We start from the raw sequence: 24,242 nt of genomic DNA, 5'->3' as shown, positions 1-24,242 counted from the left end.
TGAAATGCCAACGATTGTTATTGTAATTAACCACATATTAAATACGTTTATTTACGAGATAATTAGTTTCTAGTTTCCAGTAATTTGTATTTAGTTTGAAATGGCGGTCTGGAATTAGTCTTCTTTCTTTTCTTGCTGGATGAGTTAGTTACGTGTTTCAGAAGTGGCTTCCTCATCGTAGGGAACAAATAATGAGTTTGAAATTGAGTTTCGAAGATCGTTTGGTAGGAAAATTGGAAAAAAACAATATATATATTACATATAGATACGAGGTATTTCGATAATATGTATAAGAAAACTTTTTATTTTGTTTTAATACGAATGAATCAAATGATTATTAAATGATAACTACGTGAAGTAAAACCAGATTTTTATCGTTTATAGCAGCACAATTAGAAAGAAAACAAATCAGAAATGAATTCAACAACTTCCAATTTACTTTTTTTTTTTTTCATTAAAGATTGTATCTTCTATATTTCGCTTTTATTTATTAGTTTGTCTGGATGCCAAGGCCTCGACTACCATAATACATAAAATAAAAGGACATAGGCGTACCAATAATAATAAAAGAATTATATCGTTAAAAATTTTCTTATGATGATATATTAAGAAAAATAAAAAATCTGGCAACAATGTAAATACCAATACTAACTATATATAATCGTGTTGACATTTTTATCTATTCATTCTTTTCGAAAATGTTAATGCGGGAAATACGGCAATAAAAATTCTATCGTGTCATTTTTGTTGGTGTAAATTCAATTGTTACAAATTTTTAAAATCACTTTTTATACTTATAGAAATTGAGGTTAAGTTGACGTCGAATGCTATCGATTCGAATCTTCTTTTATAAGTTAATTTTTATATTAAATAACGTGAATAATACAAGACGATATATTTTATGATATTCATAAGATATAATAAGTATACAGTTTTCAAATTTGATGTTACAAATAGTGCGTGTGACTTTTCCAAAACTCCCGCAACCATGCGGGATCGACTTTTACCGAAATCAATACGAAAATGAACGAACGTATTCCGTCGCCAGGACCGTACTCGCTTTTCATCCATTTCATAGAACATAAAATACAGTAAAAAATTTTTTTGGTAAAAAAGTTTTAGAAAACACTAAAAATGAGGACACAGAAAAAACAGTGGTGGGAGGCAAAAAAAATTTTACTTTAAAATAAAATTTTCCGTTTATTTAAGTAAAAAAAAAATTCAATTTGGTTTAAATAATCTGACTACTGAAACTCCACGAATATCAAACTATTAAGAGCCCAGTTTTAGTGTACAAGCTGCCTTAAATACTAAATAAGGGACACTTTGAATTACTTAACTGTATGATTAACCAACTTTGTGGAAACAAAATAAAAAGTAGCATTTCCTTGAAAGTTTGATATTTATATTTGACACAATCGGAGAAAAGCGAGTTAAATTGGATCCGTTGGGTATTTAGATTGTTATTCAACTCCGGAAAGTTTTAGTCTACTTTCGAGTTGAACTTTTTTACGTACAAAACTTCGGGAACGTCTACAAACCACGCAGTTTTGTCAAGAGGGAGGGGGGTAAGTTAAAATTCGTAAAATATTGTGAAACTAAATCACGTAACATCGAGCGGGGGGGAGGGGTCAATATATATTCGATAAGTGTGTATTATTGATAACATACAAGAGTTCTGTGGAAAGTTTTCAATATAAAAAAGAACCAAGACATTTTCAAACAACCCTCGTATATTTGTAATTGCGTTTCGGATTACTAAGCGACATTTTGGGATCTGTATATATTCAATTTCAATTAAGTAAGTAAAAATTTCTGTATTAGTTTCTCCAGAAAGAAAAATTATTTTTCTTCTACCCCTAAAAAACTTACCCTGTTGTCATTTTATCATCCTTATCATGAATTTTTTGTCTCACAAAATAACATGAATTACCAAACACTACATTCAGTCTTTTGAATTAGTACTGAAGCCGCTCCTGATTATGACGTGTTCTATTGAGAGTAAAAGGTTATAAATATTAATGTAAAGTCTCAGAAAAGTATCTCCGATTAAACAAATCGGTACAAAAGTGGTAATTGCAGACTATATCGTCACTTTGGGTAAGTGTAATTGTGTTTTTAAGGTATAATAACGATTTTAATACAAAGAATACTTATTTGTCTATCCGTTAAGACGCTTTGGACGGGCTTCCATCAATGTTTCTAATATTCTGTGAAATTCCCAGTTTTTACGCACTTTATTATTTATTTACAAGAACTGTTAACTGTTTTTATCTCTTTATTTCAACAAAAACTTCTAATAACAACAACATCCGATACTTCCCTCCATTTATTGACAAGCGACAAGTGACGTCCATTTTCTTCTTTTTTTTAAATCAATTGCATCTAAACAACCGTTAAAAAGTCAGTTACATACAAGTGAAATTAATAAAATCGTATTAAAATTACTATATAAACAAACATAGTGATAACAATTTATTATCTAGTAAATAATTCGAGATCTATAATATATGTTAATTATACGAATAATCCATGTGTCAATCGGAACGTAATGTAACGACCTAGATTTTCGCGATCGCCTTCATCCGCACTCTCTACGACTCGAACTTGATCTTTACATTCCAGATGCAATGGAACCAACGGCGGGGATTACGAAAAATATAAATAACCGACACACAGTGCCAGTGTCGTGCGTGACGTGAATATTTATTCACATAAATTACCGTGTTACGTGATGACTTTTTTTTTTATATATTATAATTAGGTTGTTTCAATTTCAACACCCACATGTCGTACGAATAATGTATTTATATCTAACTGTTTACGAATGACGCGAAGGGAATTATGATTTGCGAAAAACGAAAAACCGTTTGGTGAAAATTTAAATTTACGTAAAGGTATAACGACGGAGATCGAAACGTGAAACCTAACCTAACTTTTCTTTATAATATATACAAGGTATTTACCAAAAGTTATTATCGAATAATTTTAATAAATGTGATGTTATTATACGAGGGTGCTACGTAAGTTTTTAGATAAACGAATAAAAACAAATATTTATTATTAGATGTGGATTTATGGTTTTTTAATACATTTTCTATTGAAATCAATATACTTTTGAATTCAATTTTAATTTCTTCTGTTTATCGTTTGTTTACAGATATATTAAAATTCCCCATGGCGAGATACTCGGAAAACAGTTGGGTACTTACTTATTTTCTACACGAAAATATTTACATTAATTAATAAACGTTTAGATAAAATAATTGTTTTATAAATATAACGATGTTTTCTTTTATCCGTATTAATAGCGGCGTTTACGAGATTTGGCAACGATGTAACCGTAAAGTCGTTCCATCGAAATATGTGGCAATAGAGAGAGACGCGAGATGAAAAGGAAGAACGTAATTTGTGTGACGTAAATTTCTTTGCCGTTCGTTGTCAGATCCGTAATTGGTTTGTCGATTGCAAACAAAAAATAGTTCTTTGTAGAAGGAAAATTTATTACGTTAAATTATTTCGCAGTCGTCTTTTGTGTACGTGGCTCGAAATTGTGTTTATTCGAAAATAAATAGAAAAAAATATAAGGTCGACGAAATAGGTTAGTCATGAGATAGTCAAAACAAATTTACTACACAATGACACACTTTTTGTTAATTTGTTGACTATAAACACCTTATAAAACGTCGTTGTTAAATTTGAATTAAAATTTTGAATAAATAAAATGGTACTATCGACCTTGTTCGACCTTCAAATGAAACAGAGTTGCTTGGAATATTGCACAGTCCCGTCATTCGTAATTTAGTCCCAAATCGACAACTTCGATTGAATTAATACTATCAGATTAAAGTACTGAAAATAACAGTTCACCTATGAACATTTAATCAACGAATTTCAAACTGAAATTTCAATACTGACAACTGACGTAGTCGCAAAACGATTTGATGAGACGTTGCCACGGTAACTCGTTCAAAGTATTTATCGAGAACTTTTTTTTGAATAAAGAGACATCATAGGATTATACATTTAAAAGTTGGGGAATTATAAATAGGAATCGCATTTTCACTTTGCAGAATGTCAATTTATAATTTAAATTCGTAAATATATACAGCGAAATCAATTCCATTTTCTATGCTTTATATAATTACAAATATAACTGGCAACATTGTAGACTACGCATCGAGTTAATTCCGTACAGCAGAGAGAGAGAGAGAGAGAGAGAGAGAGAGAAAGAGATATGATAAAACTATAGTCCAGTCAAATTGGGTTGATAGATTATTTTCGAAAAAAATTAATATGTGGATGCCACATGTTTTTTGGCGGATTTGTTTAAAGGGTAAACATATATATTTTTTTTTATTTTGCGAAGAAATAATTACTCGGATCGGAACTTTAATGTATGGAAAAAGTTGTAGGTATGAAAAAATATTACAAATCTAGGGGTTATTCGGTAAGTTTTGTTAGATATTTGTTAAAAAAATACAATTAATTGATAATTGAGGAATTTTATTTAAAAATTATTATGATGACTAGTCTAAATAAAAAAAAAAGAATCATTTAAATTGCCGAGAAAAGCTAAACAAGATTTTTTTCTGTCTTTTTCACGTTACCAATTCCGATTTCACGTAACATGTGGCAACCATATATTAATTTTCTATCGAACCGAGTCTAATTCGACTGGACTGGCATCGATATATTTTCTCTTGCACTCATTCTAATTCGACTGGACTATTATAGCTGTCCCCGGTAGAGGCAACACACGATATATATATATGAGGTATAGTTGCGTTTATATTCGGTGGAGATTAACAACCATCGGATGTGAATTGTATCTTGATGATTACAGCTACGCTCTACGTATTGTGGACGTTGCGAATCATCGCTGATTAGTGTTGGAATTTTTACCGTAAATTCGTGATAACGTTTAAAATTTAGTATACAGATAATGTTTAGTTTTTTATCAGGTAGACCCTATTTATTTCAACGGAACGATAAGGGAATTCCATATAAAGATATTGTGAAATTTCGAATAGATTTAAAGTTGTCTTGAAGTTACGAGTTTATGGTTAGAAAAGCGATAATTCAGTGGAGGTTAGAATGTGATTTACAGTTTGGAAACGTTGGAAATATGTGCCAATAGTGCTCGTTCTAAAACAAATAACGTCGATAAAAACTCTTTTATAGCATAAGAAAAATTTATTATACGCCAATATTTCCAAAACTACTTCCAATCGTTTCAAACTTCAATTCATACATTCTATAAGGGCGCGCTGTTGCCAGATTTACAAATACTAACGAAATTATGTTCACAACAAAATGTAGGGAGGGATAAAGGGTGAGTAGGGGTAATTTAGAGAACGTAGGGGAGATTTGGGACAATATAGAGAACGTAGGGGAGATTTGGGACAATAGAGAGAACGTAGGGGAGATTTGGGGTAATAGAGAGAACGTAGGGGAGATTTGGGGTAATATAGAGAACGTAGGGGAGATTTGGGGTAATAGAGAGAACGTAGGGGAGATTTGGGGTAATATAGAGAACGTAGGGGAGATTTGGGGTAATATAGAGAACGTAGGGGAGATTTGGGGTAATATAGAGAACGTAGAGGAGATTTGGGGTAATAGAGAGAACGTAGGGGAGATTTGGGGTAATATAGAGAACGTAGAGGAGATTTGGGGTAATAGAGAGAACGTAGGGGAGATTTGGGGTAATATAGAGAACGTAGGGGAGATTTGGGACAATAGAGAGAACGTAGGGGAGATTTGGGGTAATAGAGAGAACGTAGGGGAGATTTGGGGTAATATAGAGAACGTAGGGGAGATTTGGGGTAATAGAGAGAACGTAGGGGAGATTTGGGGTAATATAGAGAACGTAGGGGAGATTTGGGGTAATATAGAGAACGTAGGGGAGATTTGGGGTAATATAGAGAACGTAGAGGAGATTTGGGGTAATAGAGAGAACGTAGGGGAGATTTGGGGTAATATAGAGAACGTAGAGGAGATTTGGGGTAATAGAGAGAACGTAGGGGAGATTTGGGGTAATATAGAGAACGTAGGGGAGATTTGGGGTAATATAGAGAACGTAGGGGAGATTTGGGGTAATATAGAGAACGTAGGGGAGATTTGGGGTAATAGAGAGAACGTAGGGGAGATTTGGGACAATAGAGAGAACGTAGGGGAGATTTGGGGTAATATAGAGAACGTAGAGGAGATTTGGGGTAATAGAGAGAACGTAGGGGAGATTTGGGGTAATATAGAGAACGTAGAGGAGATTTGGGGTAATAGAGAGAACGTAGGGGAGATTTGGGGTAATATAGAGAACGTAGGGGAGATTTGGGGTAAAAGAGAGAACGTAGGGGAGATTTGGGGTAATAGAGAGAACGTAAGGGAGATTTGGGGTAATAGAGATAACGTAGGGGAGATTTGGGACAATATAGAGAGAACGTAGGGGAGATTTGGGGTAATAGAGAGAACGTAGGGAAGATTTGGGGTAATATAGAGAACGTAGGGGAGATTTGGGACAATAGAGAGAACGTAGGGGAGATTTGGGGTAATATAGAGAACGTAGAGGAGATTTGGTGTAATAGAGAGAACGTAGGGGAGATTTGGGGTAATATAGAGAACGTAGGGGAGATTTGGGGTAAAAGAGAGAACGTAGGGGAGATTTGGGGTAATAGAGAGAACGTAGGGGAGATTTGGGGTAATAGAGAGAACGTAAGGGAGATTTGGGGTAATAGAGATAACGTAGGGGAGATTTGGGACAATATAGAGAGAACGTAGGGGAGATTTGGGGTAATAGAGAGAACGTAGGGAAGATTTGGGGTAATATAGAGAACGTAGGGGAGATTTGGGACAATAGAGAGAACGTAGGGGAGATTTGGGGTAATATAGAGAACGTAGAGGAGATTTGGTGTAATAGAGAGAACGTAGGGGAGATTTGGGGTAATATAGAGAACGTAGGGGAGATTTGGTGTAATAGAGAGAACGTAGGGGAGATTTGGGGTAATATAGAGAACGTAGGGGAGATTTGGGGTAATATAGAGAACGTAGGGGAGATTTGGGGTAATATAGAGAACGTAGGGGAGATTTGGAACAATATAGAGAGAACGTAGAGGAGATTTGGTGTAATAGAGAGAACGTAGGGGAGATTTGGTGTAATAGAGAGAACGTAGGGGAGATTTGGGGTAATATAGAGAACGTAGGGGAGATTTGGGGTAATATAGAGAACGTAGGGGAGATTTGGGGTAATATAGAGAACGTAGGGGAGATTTGGGGTAAAAGAGAGAACGTAGGGGAAGATATGTTTAGAAAACAGGGAGGTTTAGTGAAACTTACCTTTTTTCGAAGAATTTTATGCGGTTTTATCCTGCTGTGACACGTAGCCAGCTCACGGCCAGCATTGATGATAATAACGTCGTCGACATCCTTAAACAAATAAAAAAAATAGTAAAAATAGGATTTATCAAGAAAAAATATTCAAATCTATTATACAGAGTGTTTCTACATTCGTGCAACAAAATTTATTTGGTATTGTAGGGGTTAACTTAACAGTTGGACTGGACGAGGAAGGCCCCAGCATTGACCTCCTCGATCTCCAGAGCTGAAACTTCGTCATTTCCGTTTATAATTTTTTTTAATCGTATATATACATTAATTCTATAAATTTCGTGGCGAATTTTTTACAAAATTATTGAATTTTTTTTATGAAACGTTTCGTGAGACATGTCGCGTATTGAAACGGATCAAAAACTAGAGGTAGCCAGGTAATTTCGTTCAAGTTATTGAAGGTTAACTCGATGCCGCCGACTTACGGATCGAGAATCGATTTCCGAGGGTTCTCAATAAAGAAAAAGGACGCGGCGAGACTCAATTAAGGTTATTTTGTGAGCGACTATATAAATTTACGAGAAGTAATTTCAAATTTATCGATTACACGATATTTATAACTATATATTCATTATTATCGTGAAAAACTTCAATATTCACTATTTAACTACAAATTTCGACACCCTGTATGTGACAGAATGTGATATAAAAAATACCGGCCAGATACTTCTCGGACTAACCTCGTATACTTCTCGGACCAACCTCGTATTATTAGCAGTAATAAATTTCTGTGTGAAACAATTCAAGTCCGTACCTGTACAAACCACCTACTTAAAGATCGTTACGAGTAAAAATCGAGATTGTGATTATTTAGTATATTAAAAAAAAATTATATTAAGCTGTGGTTGGAATTATATTGACAGTTTCCAAAGCACAGAAACGAGTCTACAACAGAATCACGGAACAAGAAGTCTTGAGTCAGACGTCGTCCGTCTTATGAAAGGAACTGGGTCAGTTGAACGATCTCATCAGACGGATTTAGTACGAGGAATTTTATTGTAATGAAGGACGCAAAACCTCGCAAGTTATTTCGAGAATTTATAATTATTAGATCCGATTTTATTGTTTTTTAAAATACTCTTTTGTTTTCGTTTGAATTAATTATGACATATTAACGAAACTAACCTACAATTTAATTTGATATTATTTTGAATTCAAATGTGCTATGTTGCCAAATCGACAATTGGTATACAATGGATATTGGGACCTTGAACTTACGTATTTTCTTTAAATACCGTGTTGTGCAAAAATTAGGTCAAGCTACGTCATGAAGTCATCATTACCCAAAGTAAATGATTGTAAATATGATTTTTAGAAATAATTTAATCATTTACATATAATTGAAAGTATTTAATTTGATTGAGCAATTCGAAATGGTTATTTTTGATACAACGGTCACGTTTATGTGTGGAATAAAGGATTATACTAATAAGGCGAAAAGAATTAGGTTAAGGACAACTTTTATAGTAAAAAACAGATATATACGAGGGGTGTCGTAAAAATTACTTTTGTACACAAATCAATTTTGACAACCTTCTGTCAAAAAATCGATGTCATACGTCAACAGAACGTGCCCCAAGTTTCATCTGAAGTCAAAGGCAAACGTTTCGAAACTACCTCGTAGATAGATAGATTCAATAGTTAATGTTTAAACTATTGCAAGAAAGCGAAAACTTTAATTTGACCTTGGAATCCAGTTGATCCGTTCGTTTTGCTTTTTAATTTTTTTGTGAACATTGTCTTTGCTATTTATGTCAAAACGATACAACACAGTGACGGGAAGTATTTCTGTGATTCCAGAACTCTCACTCTGGTGATTAGGAGATTAGGAAAAGTTAGGTTAGTAAATTCGACTTCTGTCGAGATATTTTGGGCCGTAACTACGAAAATAATAATTTTACGTGAAAAATGTATATAACCTTTTTCATAGATCTTGTTATGATCTTCATTTTTTATTCGAAACTTTTTTTTCTAAAATCAATATTTTACGAGATATTCAGTTAAAATTTGAAAGTTGTTTTAGACCGAACGAAATTTCAGCAAAAATAATTTTTTCCGAACCTTATCCTTGAAATATATTTGAGTCGGTAGTTGCTAGGGTCGCTTTAAAATGTAGTGAATCGAATAAAACTTTTTAATTTACACCAAGTTTATTATTATCTGCAGGAATCTGCACTCAACTTTTTTTCAGCGTAAACCAATTTGAAACTTTCTCCGATTTACTTTCTATTCGTGATTTTCAATGATTCCGTACGTTTATAATCGTCGACACAATTATTACTTCCATTTCCAATTGAATATCAATCGATTTAAGTTAATTTATGTACCGAAAATGTGTACATAGAAGCTGGTTTCGTTTCAAGGTCAAGCATCAAATAATTGCATCAACGATTAAATATAATACGGAAAAACTTCTCGTAATTATAATTTTGTTATCTGACATTGTTTACGTATCGATATTTCGGAATATTCGCTTTAAAATCTGAATTATTTCGATTTATACGAGGGCGGTATTATATATTGTCATTTCAAAATGGTTGACTAACTATCGTATTCACCAGATCTGTTCTCCTGTCTCCTAACCTTGAATTTTTAGGGAAAAAAACGGAAATTGTGATTTACGAGGGTGAAATATGTAAAAACTTCGACTTGAAAAAGTGTATCGACTTGTTTTGTTTGTTTGTTCAGTCGGAAATTTATAAGAAAACCCTCGTATATTTCTTTAATTGTTTTTAAAAACCGTGGGTACGTGAATATGGTATTTATTTATCGTTAATTATTTTCATTTCGTCGACCGCACCGAGATCATAATTTCTAGGTTAAATCCGTCGTCGTCGGTTTGTACTCGGTTCGTTTTCATGGTCACAGACTTCATTTCGATGATTCACCAACCGACATATTTTTATTATTAACATTATCGATATTATTTAATATTAAATATTATTATTATATAATATTGAAGGTACATCCATTCGTTCTATAAAAGTGTGCAAAGTTCTGAGCCAATTTGATATTTGAAAGTGATCGAAATACATTTTAAAGATTCTGCCTTATGTTATCCTGGTAATTCTAGCACGGATATTGACGGGAATTTATGACATCAAACGTCGTTATTAAATTAACTCACAATCTAATGCACATTTTATTGAACTAAACGTAATCGTATAAAAATATTACGACAATTTTTACAAATAGAAATGAGCGACCTTGAACTTGATTAACAAGCGATATGAAATAAATAATAAACAAACGTGTATATACGACCTTGAATTTTTCATTAAACATCATATTTTATTGATCTCAGCTTTGTTAACAAAATTTTTATTCGACGAACAAACCAAATCGTAAATAAATATCGTACGTAATTAGAAATAAAATATTTTCGTTTTCACGAAATCCAAACATCTCCAAACCTGTTTCACACTGTACTCGATTGATATACAATGTCAAGGTTGTTGGAAAGCAATCGATTTGAATATTATGTTGAACAAAAACCGACTTAATACAATCAAGTCGAAATTACGGGTACATCAATCCGGGTTTTTACTTCCTGGCAACCGCCCAGTTCATACGAATTTAAATTAATTTCGCGTTTAAGAGCGTCCTAATAATATGATAAAACAGGACAGGACTCAGGCAATATTCGAAAAAACAACAACACCTTAATAAAGTTATCGTTTTTTACATTTTGACAGGTTTGTGTATTGTACGAGGTGTGATTGTGTGAAATCTAATTATATACGAGGTATTTTCGAAAAGTATGAAAATATTTTCTTTATATAGAAATAAAAATTAGATTTATTTTATTAAAATATAACTTTTATCATATTAAAAATTACAGGGTGTCCCATATAACATCAGTTTACAACAAATGACTAGAATAAATTGTTAAAAAAAACATTTCCGGTCACTGATTCATATTGGGGTTAACCAACAGGGTTAGAATATACGGGGTATATCCGGAAAGTACCGTACAACCTTGAATTTTATTATTCAATAAAACAAATTCAATTTAAATTGACGTTTTAATGATTTTTGGTACTGCATTTTGGGAAAAAAGCTGAACTAGCGACTGAGTAAGTGTCTGCTTTGAATTATTAGCGTTGTTTGAAGCTTATAGACGCCGTCGGTCGCGTACAGCGTCACGCCGTACGCCGCGTACGGCGTCAAGTCGTACGCCGCGTCACGATTCTTACTTTGGAAATGTCGTGATCTGTTTCAGACGTTGACATCGGCGTCTGGACACCGTAGACGCCATTTCGAACCGTTGTAGCGTAAACGACAGCACAAAATGTCGAAATTCGATGGAAAAAAGTGAGTTAGGATGCTTTTGAATTGTTCAGACGTCGACGTCAACGTTTACGCCGGTCGGGGGACCTAATTTTAAACCAAGTTTAGTCTAAACTGTTTTTTTTTCTTCTAGTTTTGATTTGGAAATGCCTTTTTACCCAAATATCTGGTTGGATTAGTTGGTTTGGGTGGTTGTGAGGTTCGGCAACCTCGCATACGTAGGTTAATATGAACAATTTAAGTTTACGTAACTTTTTTTTTTATTGTTTAAATTTTTTCATGCGTAACCCAGTAACTTTTGCAATCTACTTACGAAACAATATTAAAAAGAAAAATAAAGAATTTACGACTAAAAAAAATCGTACAAATAACATACGTACAACATTGTTGCCAAATGTATTGGATATATCTTGGTAATTAAAGAAATTTCATTATTATATAATTTTCGAGAATTTATCCAATCGAGTTGCACTTTATATTAAATAATCGAATTTTTTAACGAATTTGGCACATTTTTTATACCGAAAGTTTCGACGTATCTTTTCAAATAAGAGTTGGGGGAGAGTGGGAACTTTCGTTATAAAAAAATCGGTGTAAGTCCGGTTCTGTTTAACCGATTTTTATAAACTTCATATTGTTTGAAAGAACTTTTGTCCGACAATACAAAATATACAAATTCCGAACAATTTAATTAGCAACGTTGATGCTAGAGGGCGTTGTGTGTGACTACAGACCTACAAGGCACGATATTTATACAAATATGGTTCCGGAAGTATCCGATTCGACCTAGAGATGGCGGTAGTTGTTTGAAAACACGCCACGCCACAAATCACGTTGTACATCTATAACAATCTTATTTTATTCTACAATTTCGAACAGACGAATTTTCAGTAGTTTGGAAAGAACTAGTTTTTTTTTTTTGGATAAACACGGCAAGAGAAAAAGAAGATTTTGGGTCCGTAAAATCGAAAAAACCGTTAAAAACACCGCGTTTTTCACGTATTAACCCCAAAACTCGAAATAAATCTCGACGCGCGTCCGTTACGTACGAGAATTCGGATTCGTCGCACGCGGAGCGGCGTGGCGTGGCGTGTTGCTAGTGAATTTCGACCTCTGGACCGATTTAGGCATTGACTTGAGGTGTAGACGGATTCGGGGTCGGAATTGTCGTAATAAAACTCATAATTAATGTTTTTTTCCGACGTGTTTCACTTGTTAATATTCCAATTTTATTATACCTGTTTAGGATTCTGATATAAAACACCGGCGACGATTAATTATATGAAAAAATGATAATTGATAGCGAACAGAATGGATTTTATTTATAACGGAGTTTCACCGTCGGCGATAAATTTATTTTTGGGTCAATGTCCTTTGTAATTACGTCTGTGCGAAAAACGTATTGAAATTTATTTATTTTCGTAGATAGAAATAATAGACGATCCACGTCTCGAGATTTATTTATAAATTCAAATTTGTTTAGCGAAATTTTTACGCGGCCTCACGTTTATTTGAACGCTCCGTATATAAATACTTCGAAGGACGAAAGGACCTAACTCGGGATGATGTAAAATGGAAAAAAAAAAAAACTTTCGGACTCAATGGGAAAATTTGTCGTTTCTTTACGTGAGATGTAATTCAATGTGCGTTGTTGTGTATAGGCAGAGGAGAAGTTGTTTTTACTTGCGGAAAATGGTAGAAATTTAGTTTGTGGATAATTTATGATGGTTTATATGAAAATTGGAGTTTCTAAGTGTAATTTGTGGTGATAATTGGTTTTTATGAGTCTGATTTATTGGAAAGGGGGCGTTTACAAACTTAGTATGTTCAAAAAATGGGTTTTATCGATTTATTTGGTCAAAAATTGGGTTTTAATGAATTCATTCTGCTCGGGATTTGGGTTTTCTGAGTTAATTTGATGAAAAATTGGTTTTTCTGGATTTAATTCGATTGAAAATTGGTTTTTTTTAGTCAGAAAGTTGATTTTTTCAGTTTATATAGTTAAAAATTGGCTGTTCGGGCTGAATTTATTTGAAAATTGGCTTTATTCAGTTCAACTTATTCAAAAATTGTTCAATTCGATCAAAAATTGGATTTTTTGAAATTATTTTGGTCCAAAATCGGATTTAAGGAATGTATTTGGTCAAAAATTGGTTTATCTGAATTTAATTCAATTGAAAATTGGTTTTTATTTGACTAATTTAGTCAGAAACTTGCAGTATAAGTTTAATTTGTTCAAAAATTTGATTTCATAGATTTATTTTGCTCGACAATTGGATTTTTTGAGTTTATATAGTTAAAAATTGGCTGTTCGGGCTGAATTTATTTGAAAATTGGCTTTATTCAGTTCAACTTATTCAAAAATTGTTCAATTCGATCAAAAATTGGATTTTTTGAAATTATTTTGGTCCAAAATCGGATTTAAGGAATGTATTTGGTCAAAAATTGGTTTATCTGAATTTAATTCAATTGAAAATTGGTTTTTATTTGACTAATTTAGTCAGAAACTTGCAGTATAAGTTTAATTTGTTCAAAAATTTGATTTCATAGATTTATTTTGCTCGACAATTGGATTTTTTGAGTTTATATAGTTAAAAATTGGCTGTTCGGGCTGAATTTATTTGAAAATTGGCTTTATTCAGTTCAACTTATTCAAAAATCGTTCAATTCGTTCAAAAATTGGATTTTTTGAAATTATTTTGGTCCAAAATCGGATTTAAGGAATGTATTTGGTCAAAAATTGGTTTATCTGAATTTAATTCAATTGAAAATTGGTTTTTATTTGACTAATTTAGTCAGAAACTTGCAGTATAAGTTTAATTTGTTCAAAAATTTGATTTCATAGATTTATTTTGCTCGACAATTGGATTTTTTGAGTTTATATAGTTAAAAATTGGCTGTTCGGGCTGAATTTATTTGAAAATTGGCTTTATTCAGTTCAACTTATTCAAAAATTGTTCAATTCGATCAAAAATTGGATTTTTTGAAATTATTTTGGTCCAAAATCGGATTTAAGGAATGTATTTGGTCAAAAATTGGTTTATCTGAATTTAATTCAATTGAAAATTGGTTTTTATTTGACTAATTTAGTCAGAAACTTGCAGTATAAGTTTAATTTGTTCAAAAATTTGATTTCATAGATTTATTTTGCTCGACAATTGGATTTTTTGAGTTTATATAGTTAAAAATTGGCTGTTCGGGCTGAATTTATTTGAAAATTGGCTTTATTCAGTTCAACTTATTCAAAAATCGTTCAATTCGTTCAAAAATTGGATTTTTTGAAATTATTTTGGTCCAAAATCGGATTTAAGGAATGTATTTGGTCAAAAATTGGTTTTTCTGAATTTAATTCAATTGAAAATTGGTTTTTATTTGACTAATTTAGTCAGAAACTTGCAGTATAAGTTTAATTTGTTCAAAAATTTGATTTCATAGATTTATTTTGCTCGACAATTGGATTTTTTGAGTTTATATAGTTAAAAATTGGCTGTTCGGGCTGAATTTATTTGAAAATTGGCTTTATTCAGTTCAACTTATTCAAAAATCGTTCAATTCGTTCAAAAATTGGATTTTTTGAAATTATTTTGGTCCAAAATCGGATTTAAGGAATGTATTTGGTCAAAAATTGGTTTATCTGAATTTAATTCAATTGAAAATTGGTTTTTATTTGACTAATTTAGTCAGAAACTTGCAGTATAAGTTTAATTTGTTCAAAAATTTGATTTCATAGATTTATTTTGCTCGACAATTGGATTTTTTGAGTTTATATAGTTAAAAATTGGCTGTTCGGGCTGAATTTATTTGAAAATTGGCTTTATTCAGTTCAACTTATTCAAAAATTGTTCAATTCGTTCAAAAATTGGATTTTTTGAAATTATTTTGGTCCAAAATCGGATTTAAGGAATGTATTTGGTCAAAAATTGGTTTTTCTGAATTTAATTCAATTGAAAATTGGTTTTTATTTGACTAATTTAGTCAGAAACTTGCAGTATAAGTTTAATTTGTTCAAAAATTTGATTTCATAGATTTATTTTGCTCGACAATTGGATTTTTTGAGTTTATATAGTTAAAAATTGGCTGTTCGGGCTGAATTTATTTGAAAATTGGCTTTATTCAGTTCAACTTATTCAAAAATTGTTCAATTCGTTCAAAAATTGGATTTTTTGAAATTATTTTGGTCCAAAATCGGATTTAAGGAATGTATTTGGTCAAAAATTGGTTTTTCTGAATTTAATTCAATTGAAAATTGGTTTTTATTTGACTAATTTAGTCAGAAAATTGCAGTATAAGTTTAATTTGTTCAAAAATTTGATTTCATAGATTTATTTTGCTCGACAATTGGATTTTTTGAGTTTATATAGTTAAAAATTGGCTGTTCGGGCTGAATTTATTTGAAAATTGGCTTTATTCAGTTCAACTTATTCAAAAATTGTTCAATTCGTTCAAAAATTGGATTTTTTGAAATTATTTTGGTTCAAAATTGGACTTGAGGAATGTATTTAGTCCAAAATTGGGACTTCTGAGTTTATTTGGTCAAAAATTGGGTTATTGGGCTCAATTTAGTCGAAAATCGGCTTTTTCGATTCGGTTCCGTGGAAAATTGGCTCTTTGGACTCAATTTAGTCGATAATTGGATTTGCTCAATTTAACTTATTGATTTAATAAATTAAATTCGTTCAAAAACTTGACTTATTGATATTATTTTGTTCCAAAATTGGGTTCAATGAATTCATTTAGTCAAAAATTTGCTTATTGGGCTTAATTCGGTTAAAAATTGGCTTATTGGGCTCAATTCGTTCGAAAATTGGATTTTGGGCTCCGTTTGTTCGAAAATTGGCTTTTCGGGCTTAATGTAGTCGAAAATTGGCTTTTCTTAGCATAGCTTATTTGGAAATTGGCTTTAATCAGTTCAACTTATTCTTAAATTGTTCAATTCGTTCAAAAATTGGATTTTTTGAAATTAGTTTGGTCCAAAATCGGATTTAAGGAACATATTTAGTCCAAAATTGGGGTCTCTGAGTTTATAATTGGGTTCAATGAATTCAGTTAGTCAAAAATTGGCTTATTGGGCTTAATTCGGTTAAAAATTGGCTTATTGGGCTCAATTCGTTCGAAAATTGGCTTTTCTTAACATAGTTCATTTGAAAATTGTTTATTTTACAAATTTTATTTGTTAAATTAGGTCTAAAAATTAGCCTTTGTTGATTTGAATCGGTCGACAATTGACTTTTATAATTCAAATTACTCAAAAATTGGTTTCGCTAAATTGATTTCATTGGATTCAAAAGTAACACTCATTTATACGTTTCCAAATACAAAAAATTATATAAAATAAATTAAAATTATATTTTTCAATCTGGTTTCCTTAACGAGATCTTCGAGTCGTTGACCCCATAACGTATATAAGAATTTATCTTATCTAAAAAAAACTCATTTCATATTTTTACAATAATTATTCATGTATATATAGCAGCTTTCGCTATTTTAATTAGTTTAAAAATAATTTTAATTGAACGATTCCAAAATAAAATTTTAAACAAAACGTATTGACAGTACCTATCGTTTCATTTGAAAAACAAAAACGAACTAAACATCATATCTTTTTGGGTATTAAAATTAATTTCATATTATTTTGAGCAGAAACATTCCCGAGTACAACCCTGTGCATCGTTCTGGGTATAAACAACATCGCCCGGTATCCGAACGCCGCCGCGGGGCGTATGGCTGAAATTGCGGACGAGCACCGGTCGTAGTCGGCGAAACAAATTAAAGTGGCCATGATAAATTAAATTTGTAAAAGTAACTAAACTGCTTTATGTTTTCGACCGTAAAAAGTTTTTCGACGATATATTTTTCACGTTAAATGAAATCGTAAAAATATTATACGAAATATCGCTTCGAATTATAGGCAATTATTTGCGAGAGAACAGTTCGAATAATATAGTTATGACACATATCATTCTCAAGGTCAAATTTCAACATTTGGTCGATTGTTTACCTTCGCTACGTTCATTTCGCGAATATAAATACGGGGGTTGTACGGAAAGTATTGAAATATTCTGTATTTTAATTGTATACGTAATAAAGGGAAAATTAACGAGATTTTGTGGAATTTTGAATCTATTACGATTTTCCTATAAGTTATTTGAAGTAAGTATGTCGAGAAAGCACTTTTATTTATACGCACTGTATACTAAATATAATGAATTGTTTTGGTAAAAAATTGGATTCTATTAATTTATTTTGCTCGAAAATTGGTTTATTGGGCTCGATTTAGTTAAAAATTGACTTGGCTCGGTTCAACTTAATCGAAAATTGGTTTATTAAATTAAATTTACTCAAAAATTTTTATTTTTTAAAACTATCATGACCTAAAATTCGATTTTATTGATTTATTTAGTCAACAATTGGGTTTTCCTAGTTTATTTAGCAAAAAAATTGGTTAATTAGGCTCGATTTAGTTAAAAATTGGCTTTACTCGGTTCAACTTATTCAAAAATCAGTTTAATACATTAAATTTTGGTCCAAAATTGGGTTTAATGAATTTATTTAGTCAAAAATTGGGTTTTCTGAGTTTATTTGGCAAAAAAATTAGTTGATTAGGCTCAATTTAGTTGAAAATTGGCTTTACTCGGTTCAACTTATTCAAAAATCGCTTTAATAAATTAAATTTTGGTCCAAAATTGGGTTTAAAGAATTTACTTAGTCAAAAATTGGGTTTTCTGAGTTTATTTGGCAAAAAAATTAGTTGATTAGGCTCAATTTAGTTGAAAATTGGCTTTACTCGGTTCAACTTATTCAAAAATCGGTTTAATAAATTAAATTTTGGTCCAAAATTGAGTTTAAAGAATTTACTTAGTCAAAAATTGGGTTTTCTGAGTTTATTTGGCAAAAAAATTAGTTGATTAGGCTCAATTTAGTTGAAAATTGGCTTTACTCGGTTCAACTTATTCAAAAATCAGTTTAATACATTAAATTTTGGTCCAAAATTGGGTTTAATGAATTTATTTAGTCAAAAATTGGGTTTTCTGAGTTTATTTGGCAAAAAAATTAGTTGATTAGGCTCAATTTAGTTGAAAATTGGCTTTACTCGGTTCAACTTATTCAAAAATCGGTTTAATAAATTAAATTTTGGTCCAAAATTGGGTTTAAAGAATTTACTTAGTCAAAAATTGGGTTTTCTGAGTTTATTTGGCAAAAAAATTAGTTGATTAGGCTCAATTTAGTTGAAAATTGGCTTTACTCGGTTCAACTTATTCAAAAATCGGTTTAATAAATTAAATTTTGGTCCAAAATTGAGTTTAAAGAATTTACTTAGTCAAAAATTGGGTTTTCTGAGTTTATTTGGCAAAAAAATTAGTTGATTAGGCTCAATTTAGTTGAAAATTGGCTTTACTCGGTTCAACTTATTCAAAAATCGGTTTAATAAATTAAATTTTGGCCCAAAATTGGGTTTAATGAATTTATTTAGTCAAAAATTGGGTTTTCTGAGTTTATTTGACAAAAAAATTGGTTGATTAGGCTCAATTTAGTTGAAAATTGACTCCACTCAGTTCTATTTATTCGAAAATCGGTTTAATAAATTGAATTTGTTCAAAAATTGGATGTTTTCATATTATTTTGGTCCAAAATTGGGTTTAATCAGTTTATATTCAAAAATTGGTTAATTAGGCACAATTTAGTTGAAAATTGGCTTCACTCAGTTCAATTTATTCGAAAATCGGTTCAATAAATTAAATTCGTTCAAAAATTGGATTTTTTCATGTTATTTTGGTCCAAAATTGGGTTTAAAGAATTTATTTAGTTAAAAATTGGGTTTTCTGAGTTTATTTAGCCAAAAAATTGGTTTATTAGGCTCAAATTAGTTGAAAATTGGCTTTACTCAGTTTTATTTATTCGAAAATCGGTTTAATAAATTAAATTCGTTCAAAAATTGTATTTTTTCATATTATTTTGGTCCAAAATTGGGTTTAATCAGTTTATATTCAAAAATTGGTTAATTAGGCACAATTTAGTTGAAAATTGGCTTCACTCAGTTCAATTTATTCGAAAATCGGTTCAATAAATTAAATTCGTTCAAAAATTGGATTTTTTCATGTTATTTTGGTCCAAAATTGGGTTTAAAGAATTTATTTAGTCAAAAATTGGGTTTTTCTGAGTTTATTTGGCCAAAAATTGGTTGATTAGAATCAATTTAGTTTGAAAATTGGCTTTACTCAGTTCAATTTATTCGAAAATCGGTTCAATAAATTAAATTCGTTCAAAAATTGTATTTTTTCATATTATTTTGGTCCAAAATTGGGTTTAAAGAATTTATTTAGTCAAAAATTGGGTTTTCTGAGTTTATTTGTCCAAAAAATTGTTTCATTAGGCTCAAATTACTTGACAATTGGCTCCACTCAGTTCAATTTGACTTTTTAATATTATCGAATTATTACTCGACTATACATTTTCGAAAATCCAGTTTCAAACTTGTTTCTTATTTAAAAATATTTCACGTCAATTTCATATCGTAATATTAATAATAAACGAACGTGTCTAAGGACGTTGATAAAACATAAGTAAACAAAAATCATATTCTTACTTAATAAAATTGATTATTGAAGGTTACCAAGTTGATAAACGATTATCGATGACCATGTATATTATATCTCAACTTGATTACAAGATTTATTCAATAAAATAATGATTTTATAACTATTTTTTTCGATACAGGCTCATAGATATAATTTTAGCACTCAAAAATAACAGTAAATTCCAATTCCCACATTCCATAACCTTCTAAATGTCCTAATAGCCTACAACTGCTTCAATCCCCTCCGATTCTCGGTACACGTTTTAGGGAAAACCAATATACCTACTTCCCTCTACCTTATCATTGACCCAAAAGTTGATTATAACATTTATCCAATAAAATAATGGTTTTAAAACTATTTTTTCGGGTAAAGGCTCATAGATATAATTAGAAAACTTTTTAACACTCAAAAATAACAGTAAATTCCAATTCCCAAATTCCATAACCTTCTAAATGTCCTAATAGCCTACAACTGCTTCAATCCCTTCCGATTCTTGGTACACGTTTTGGGGAAAACCAATATACCTACATCCCTTTACCTTATCATTGATCCAAAAGTTGATTATAACATTTATCCAATAAAATAATGGTTTTAAAACTATTTTTTCCGGTAAAGGCTCATAGATATAGTAAAAAAAACTTTTTAACACTCAAAAATAACAGTAAATTCCAAGTTCCCAATTCCATAACCTTCTAAATGTCCTAATAGCCTACAACTGCTTCAATCCCCTCCGATTCTTGGTACACGTTTTAGGGAAAACCAATATACCTACTTCCCTCTACCTTATCATTGATCCAAAAGTTGATTATAACATTTATCCAATAAAATAATGGTTTTATAACTATTTTTTCGGGTAAAGGCTCGTAGATATAATTAAAAAAAACTTTTCAACACTCAAAAATAACAGTAAATTCCAATTTCCAAATTCCATAACCTTCTAAATGTCCTAATAGCCTACAACTGCTTCAATTCCCTCCGATTCTTGGTACACGTTTTAGGGAAAACCAATATACCTACTTCCCTCTACCTTATCATTGATCCAAAAATTGATTATAACATTTATCCAATAAAATAATGATTTTAAAACTATTTTTTTGGGTAAAGGCTCATAGATATAATTAAAAAAACTTTTTAACACTCAAAAATAACAGTAAATTCCAATTTCCAAATTCCATAACCTTCTAAATGTCCTGATAGCCTACAACTGCTTCAATCCCTTCCGATTCCTGGTACACGTTTTAGGGAAAACCAATATACCTACTTCCCTCTACCTTATCATTGATCTAAAAATTGATTATAACATTTATCCAATAAAATAATGGTTTTAAAACTATTTTTTCGGGTAAAGGCTCATAGATATAATAAAAAAAACTTTTTAACACTCAAAAATAACAGTAAATTCCAAGTTCCACATTCCATAACCTTCTAAATGTCCTAATAGCCTACAACTGCTTCAATCCCTTCCGATTCTTGGTACACGTTTTAGGGAAAACCAATATACCTACATCCCTCTACCTTATCATCGATCCAAACTTACACGAACCCACGAATCGAATAGAAATTCGAAAAACAATAACAGAAGAATAAAAAACTTATTTACCTACATAAAAAAACGTTGTTTGTTGCTTAATATTATCAATGAAACAAATAAACGATTATATAAATCATTAAAAATTGTTATTTTTTCATTTTTACGATCGAACAACCCCAATTTTCACTTGTCGCCATACACGCGCAAACACCCTTTGTTAATATATATCACCGGCAGCATATTTTCAAACCAACCCCCACGATTGTTCCCCCAGCAAAATTATTTGAGGGTGGGTACCATAGTCGTCACTACAATTCGGATTATTGATCTAAGTACAAAAATCAAATAATTATTGACTTTAAGAGTGAAAAAAATTGTTATTATTAAGGTCTCCATAGCTTAGTGGTTAGATTACGAGGCTCACGTGTCGGAGGTCCCAGGTTCAAACCCTGATCACTCCATTTTTTTTTTTTCGAACCTGTACAGTAATAATTATTTTTAATTGGCATTTAATCATACCGAAAACAAAATATGCACAAAATACATCTTTAAATATTATTATGGTTACTAATTTAATTAATCTGTTGTTAATTTTTTCTAATCTTGGATAAAATATTGAACGTAGTAGTTTGTTTTAACGAAAAATTAAATTTACTCAAAAAAAAATTTTCGGTAGTAGAAAAAATATTGTATGCAATTCGTGTGTAAAAGCCTTTTTACGACTCATGTGTTTATCGCATTAGCAAAGCTACTTTACACAGTTATTACGTAAATAACTATTTTAAATAGCGTTGAAAACAGAAAAAAATACTTTTCAGGAATAATTTAAAATGTATTTATTTATGATTTTCAAGTTGTTATATCAAAATATAGTTGTCTTTTAAATGATTCGAATGTTTAAATGGGAAAATTATGGTTTTATTAAGATTAAACCTTATTTTTATTGCTTTCATTCACTTAAAATTGCTCCGAACGCTAAGCAACTGGACTATAATCATATTTTTTTTTTTATTTCGTATCTTAGTCCTATTCAAAAATAGTTCCTCATTAAAATTGATTTTTTTACTAGTTCATCTGTCATCTGTCAAAATTTTTATACGTATACATAAATAGAATTTGTACGGCCGCCATTTTGAAATATCAAAATTTGGAAATTTCAACTTAGTTTTTTGTTATTTCCACTATTTCCCATAATTTCTTTTTAACAATTTAAACAATATCAAATTTTCGAAAAAATTTACGTCAAGTTCATTTTTTCACTTTCTTTCCCGGACTATAAACCGAACGTCTATGAAATATTTTCACTCGTTTGCCAGGCGATGGAAGTAAATAAATTATTTTAGTATCTACTACAATCAAATATAATTTTCAAATAAATCTCACTATTTCATCCACGAGTATTATGAAAAAATAGCTTTTTTCCATCAACATTTATGTATTCCTGTTATCTAATAAGTTTTATACGGTCTCCGGCAATGACTTTGACCACCAAAATGGCGAACCCAAGGTCGAATTTATAGGTTGCCGGTGTCAGGAGTCCCTACTGTGCATTCATTTACAAACAACTAAAAAGGAATTTCACTGATGATTACAATTTTTATTTTACAAACATCGTGTCAACAGTAACCGGTTTTTTAACCTCACTTTTATCGCAAATGAAAAATTTTTGCCATATACCTACAACATCGCATATGGTTAAAAGTAGACCAAGGTTTACAATTATTTATGTTATAGTTAATACTGGTTAGAACTGGACATGAAATTTAGAAATCGTAGAAACATACACGATTAAGCGTTAGTTGAAATTATTTGATGAATGATTTGGGAAAAAAATTGCCGTGCAGCGTTGATACGTCATCTTCCTAATCGATTAGAGTAAAATAGTCCAGTCAATGAAGACAAAAAAAACCTTATGATCTGTTAAATTCTGGAAACAGAACAGATTTTAATGAAACTTTTGAGATAATTTTCATTTCATCTTATACATGGAACGTTATATATGTTTGTGGTGGTTACTTTCTATTTTTAGGGGGTGATAACTACCTTTGAAAATTAAAGAATCACAAAACTATTAAATCGTTCGAAATCGAAATTAAAAATATGAAAACAATATTTTTTTATATTATAAGTTATGATAACTATTAACAACTTCCGTTTTTAATTCGTTTCAACCCTTATAATCCACCCCTAATAAAGAAATTTCATAAATTACCCTTAATATATAAATTGACTTAAAAAATACTTTTTTGTTAATTAACCGTATCTAAAAGTATAAAATAATCATTATTTCACATCGTAGGGTACAATAGTCAATAAAATTTCCGTTTTCTTCATATTTCAACCCTTATTAAGCACCCCAATGGAGAAATTGTATTGAAAAAAATATTTTTTTCGTACTAATCAGATGTAAAAGTATAAAACGATCAAAATTTCACCTTGTAGGGCATAGCAGTCACTAGAAA

At 30.9% G+C, this 24,242-nt stretch overlaps 3 protein-coding genes across 3 annotated transcripts in view; 2 read left to right on the top strand and 1 right to left on the bottom strand.

The window, feature by feature from the left end:
- LOC130450479 (iron-sulfur protein NUBPL) overlaps positions 1-24,242 on the top strand; it is a 78,536-nt gene that overhangs the window by 40,810 nt on the left and 13,484 nt on the right. The window lies entirely within an intron of this gene.
- Positions 1-24,242, bottom strand: part of LOC130450477 (uncharacterized) — a 76,390-nt gene that overhangs the window by 40,819 nt on the left and 11,329 nt on the right. The window contains exon 2 of the mRNA XM_056788873.1: positions 7,333-7,422. The gene's annotated coding sequence lies outside the window, so the exon portion shown is untranslated. The remainder of the gene's footprint in view (positions 1-7,332; positions 7,423-24,242) is intronic.
- LOC130450395 (uncharacterized) lies at positions 4,400-7,109 on the top strand. Its single transcript, XM_056788769.1, has 5 exons — positions 4,400-4,450; positions 5,323-5,335; positions 5,385-6,395; positions 6,497-6,727; positions 6,829-7,109. Exons 1-5 carry the CDS (start codon positions 4,400-4,402, stop codon positions 7,107-7,109), a joined length of 1,587 nt encoding a protein of 528 aa, XP_056644747.1.

The sequence above is a fragment of the Diorhabda sublineata genome, chromosome 11 (assembly GCF_026230105.1).
Source record: "Diorhabda sublineata isolate icDioSubl1.1 chromosome 11, icDioSubl1.1, whole genome shotgun sequence".
Classification (NCBI taxonomy): domain Eukaryota; kingdom Metazoa; phylum Arthropoda; class Insecta; order Coleoptera; family Chrysomelidae; genus Diorhabda; species Diorhabda sublineata.
Note: the sequence above shows the minus strand (reverse complement) of the source record. Positions and strands in the feature narration are given on the sequence as shown.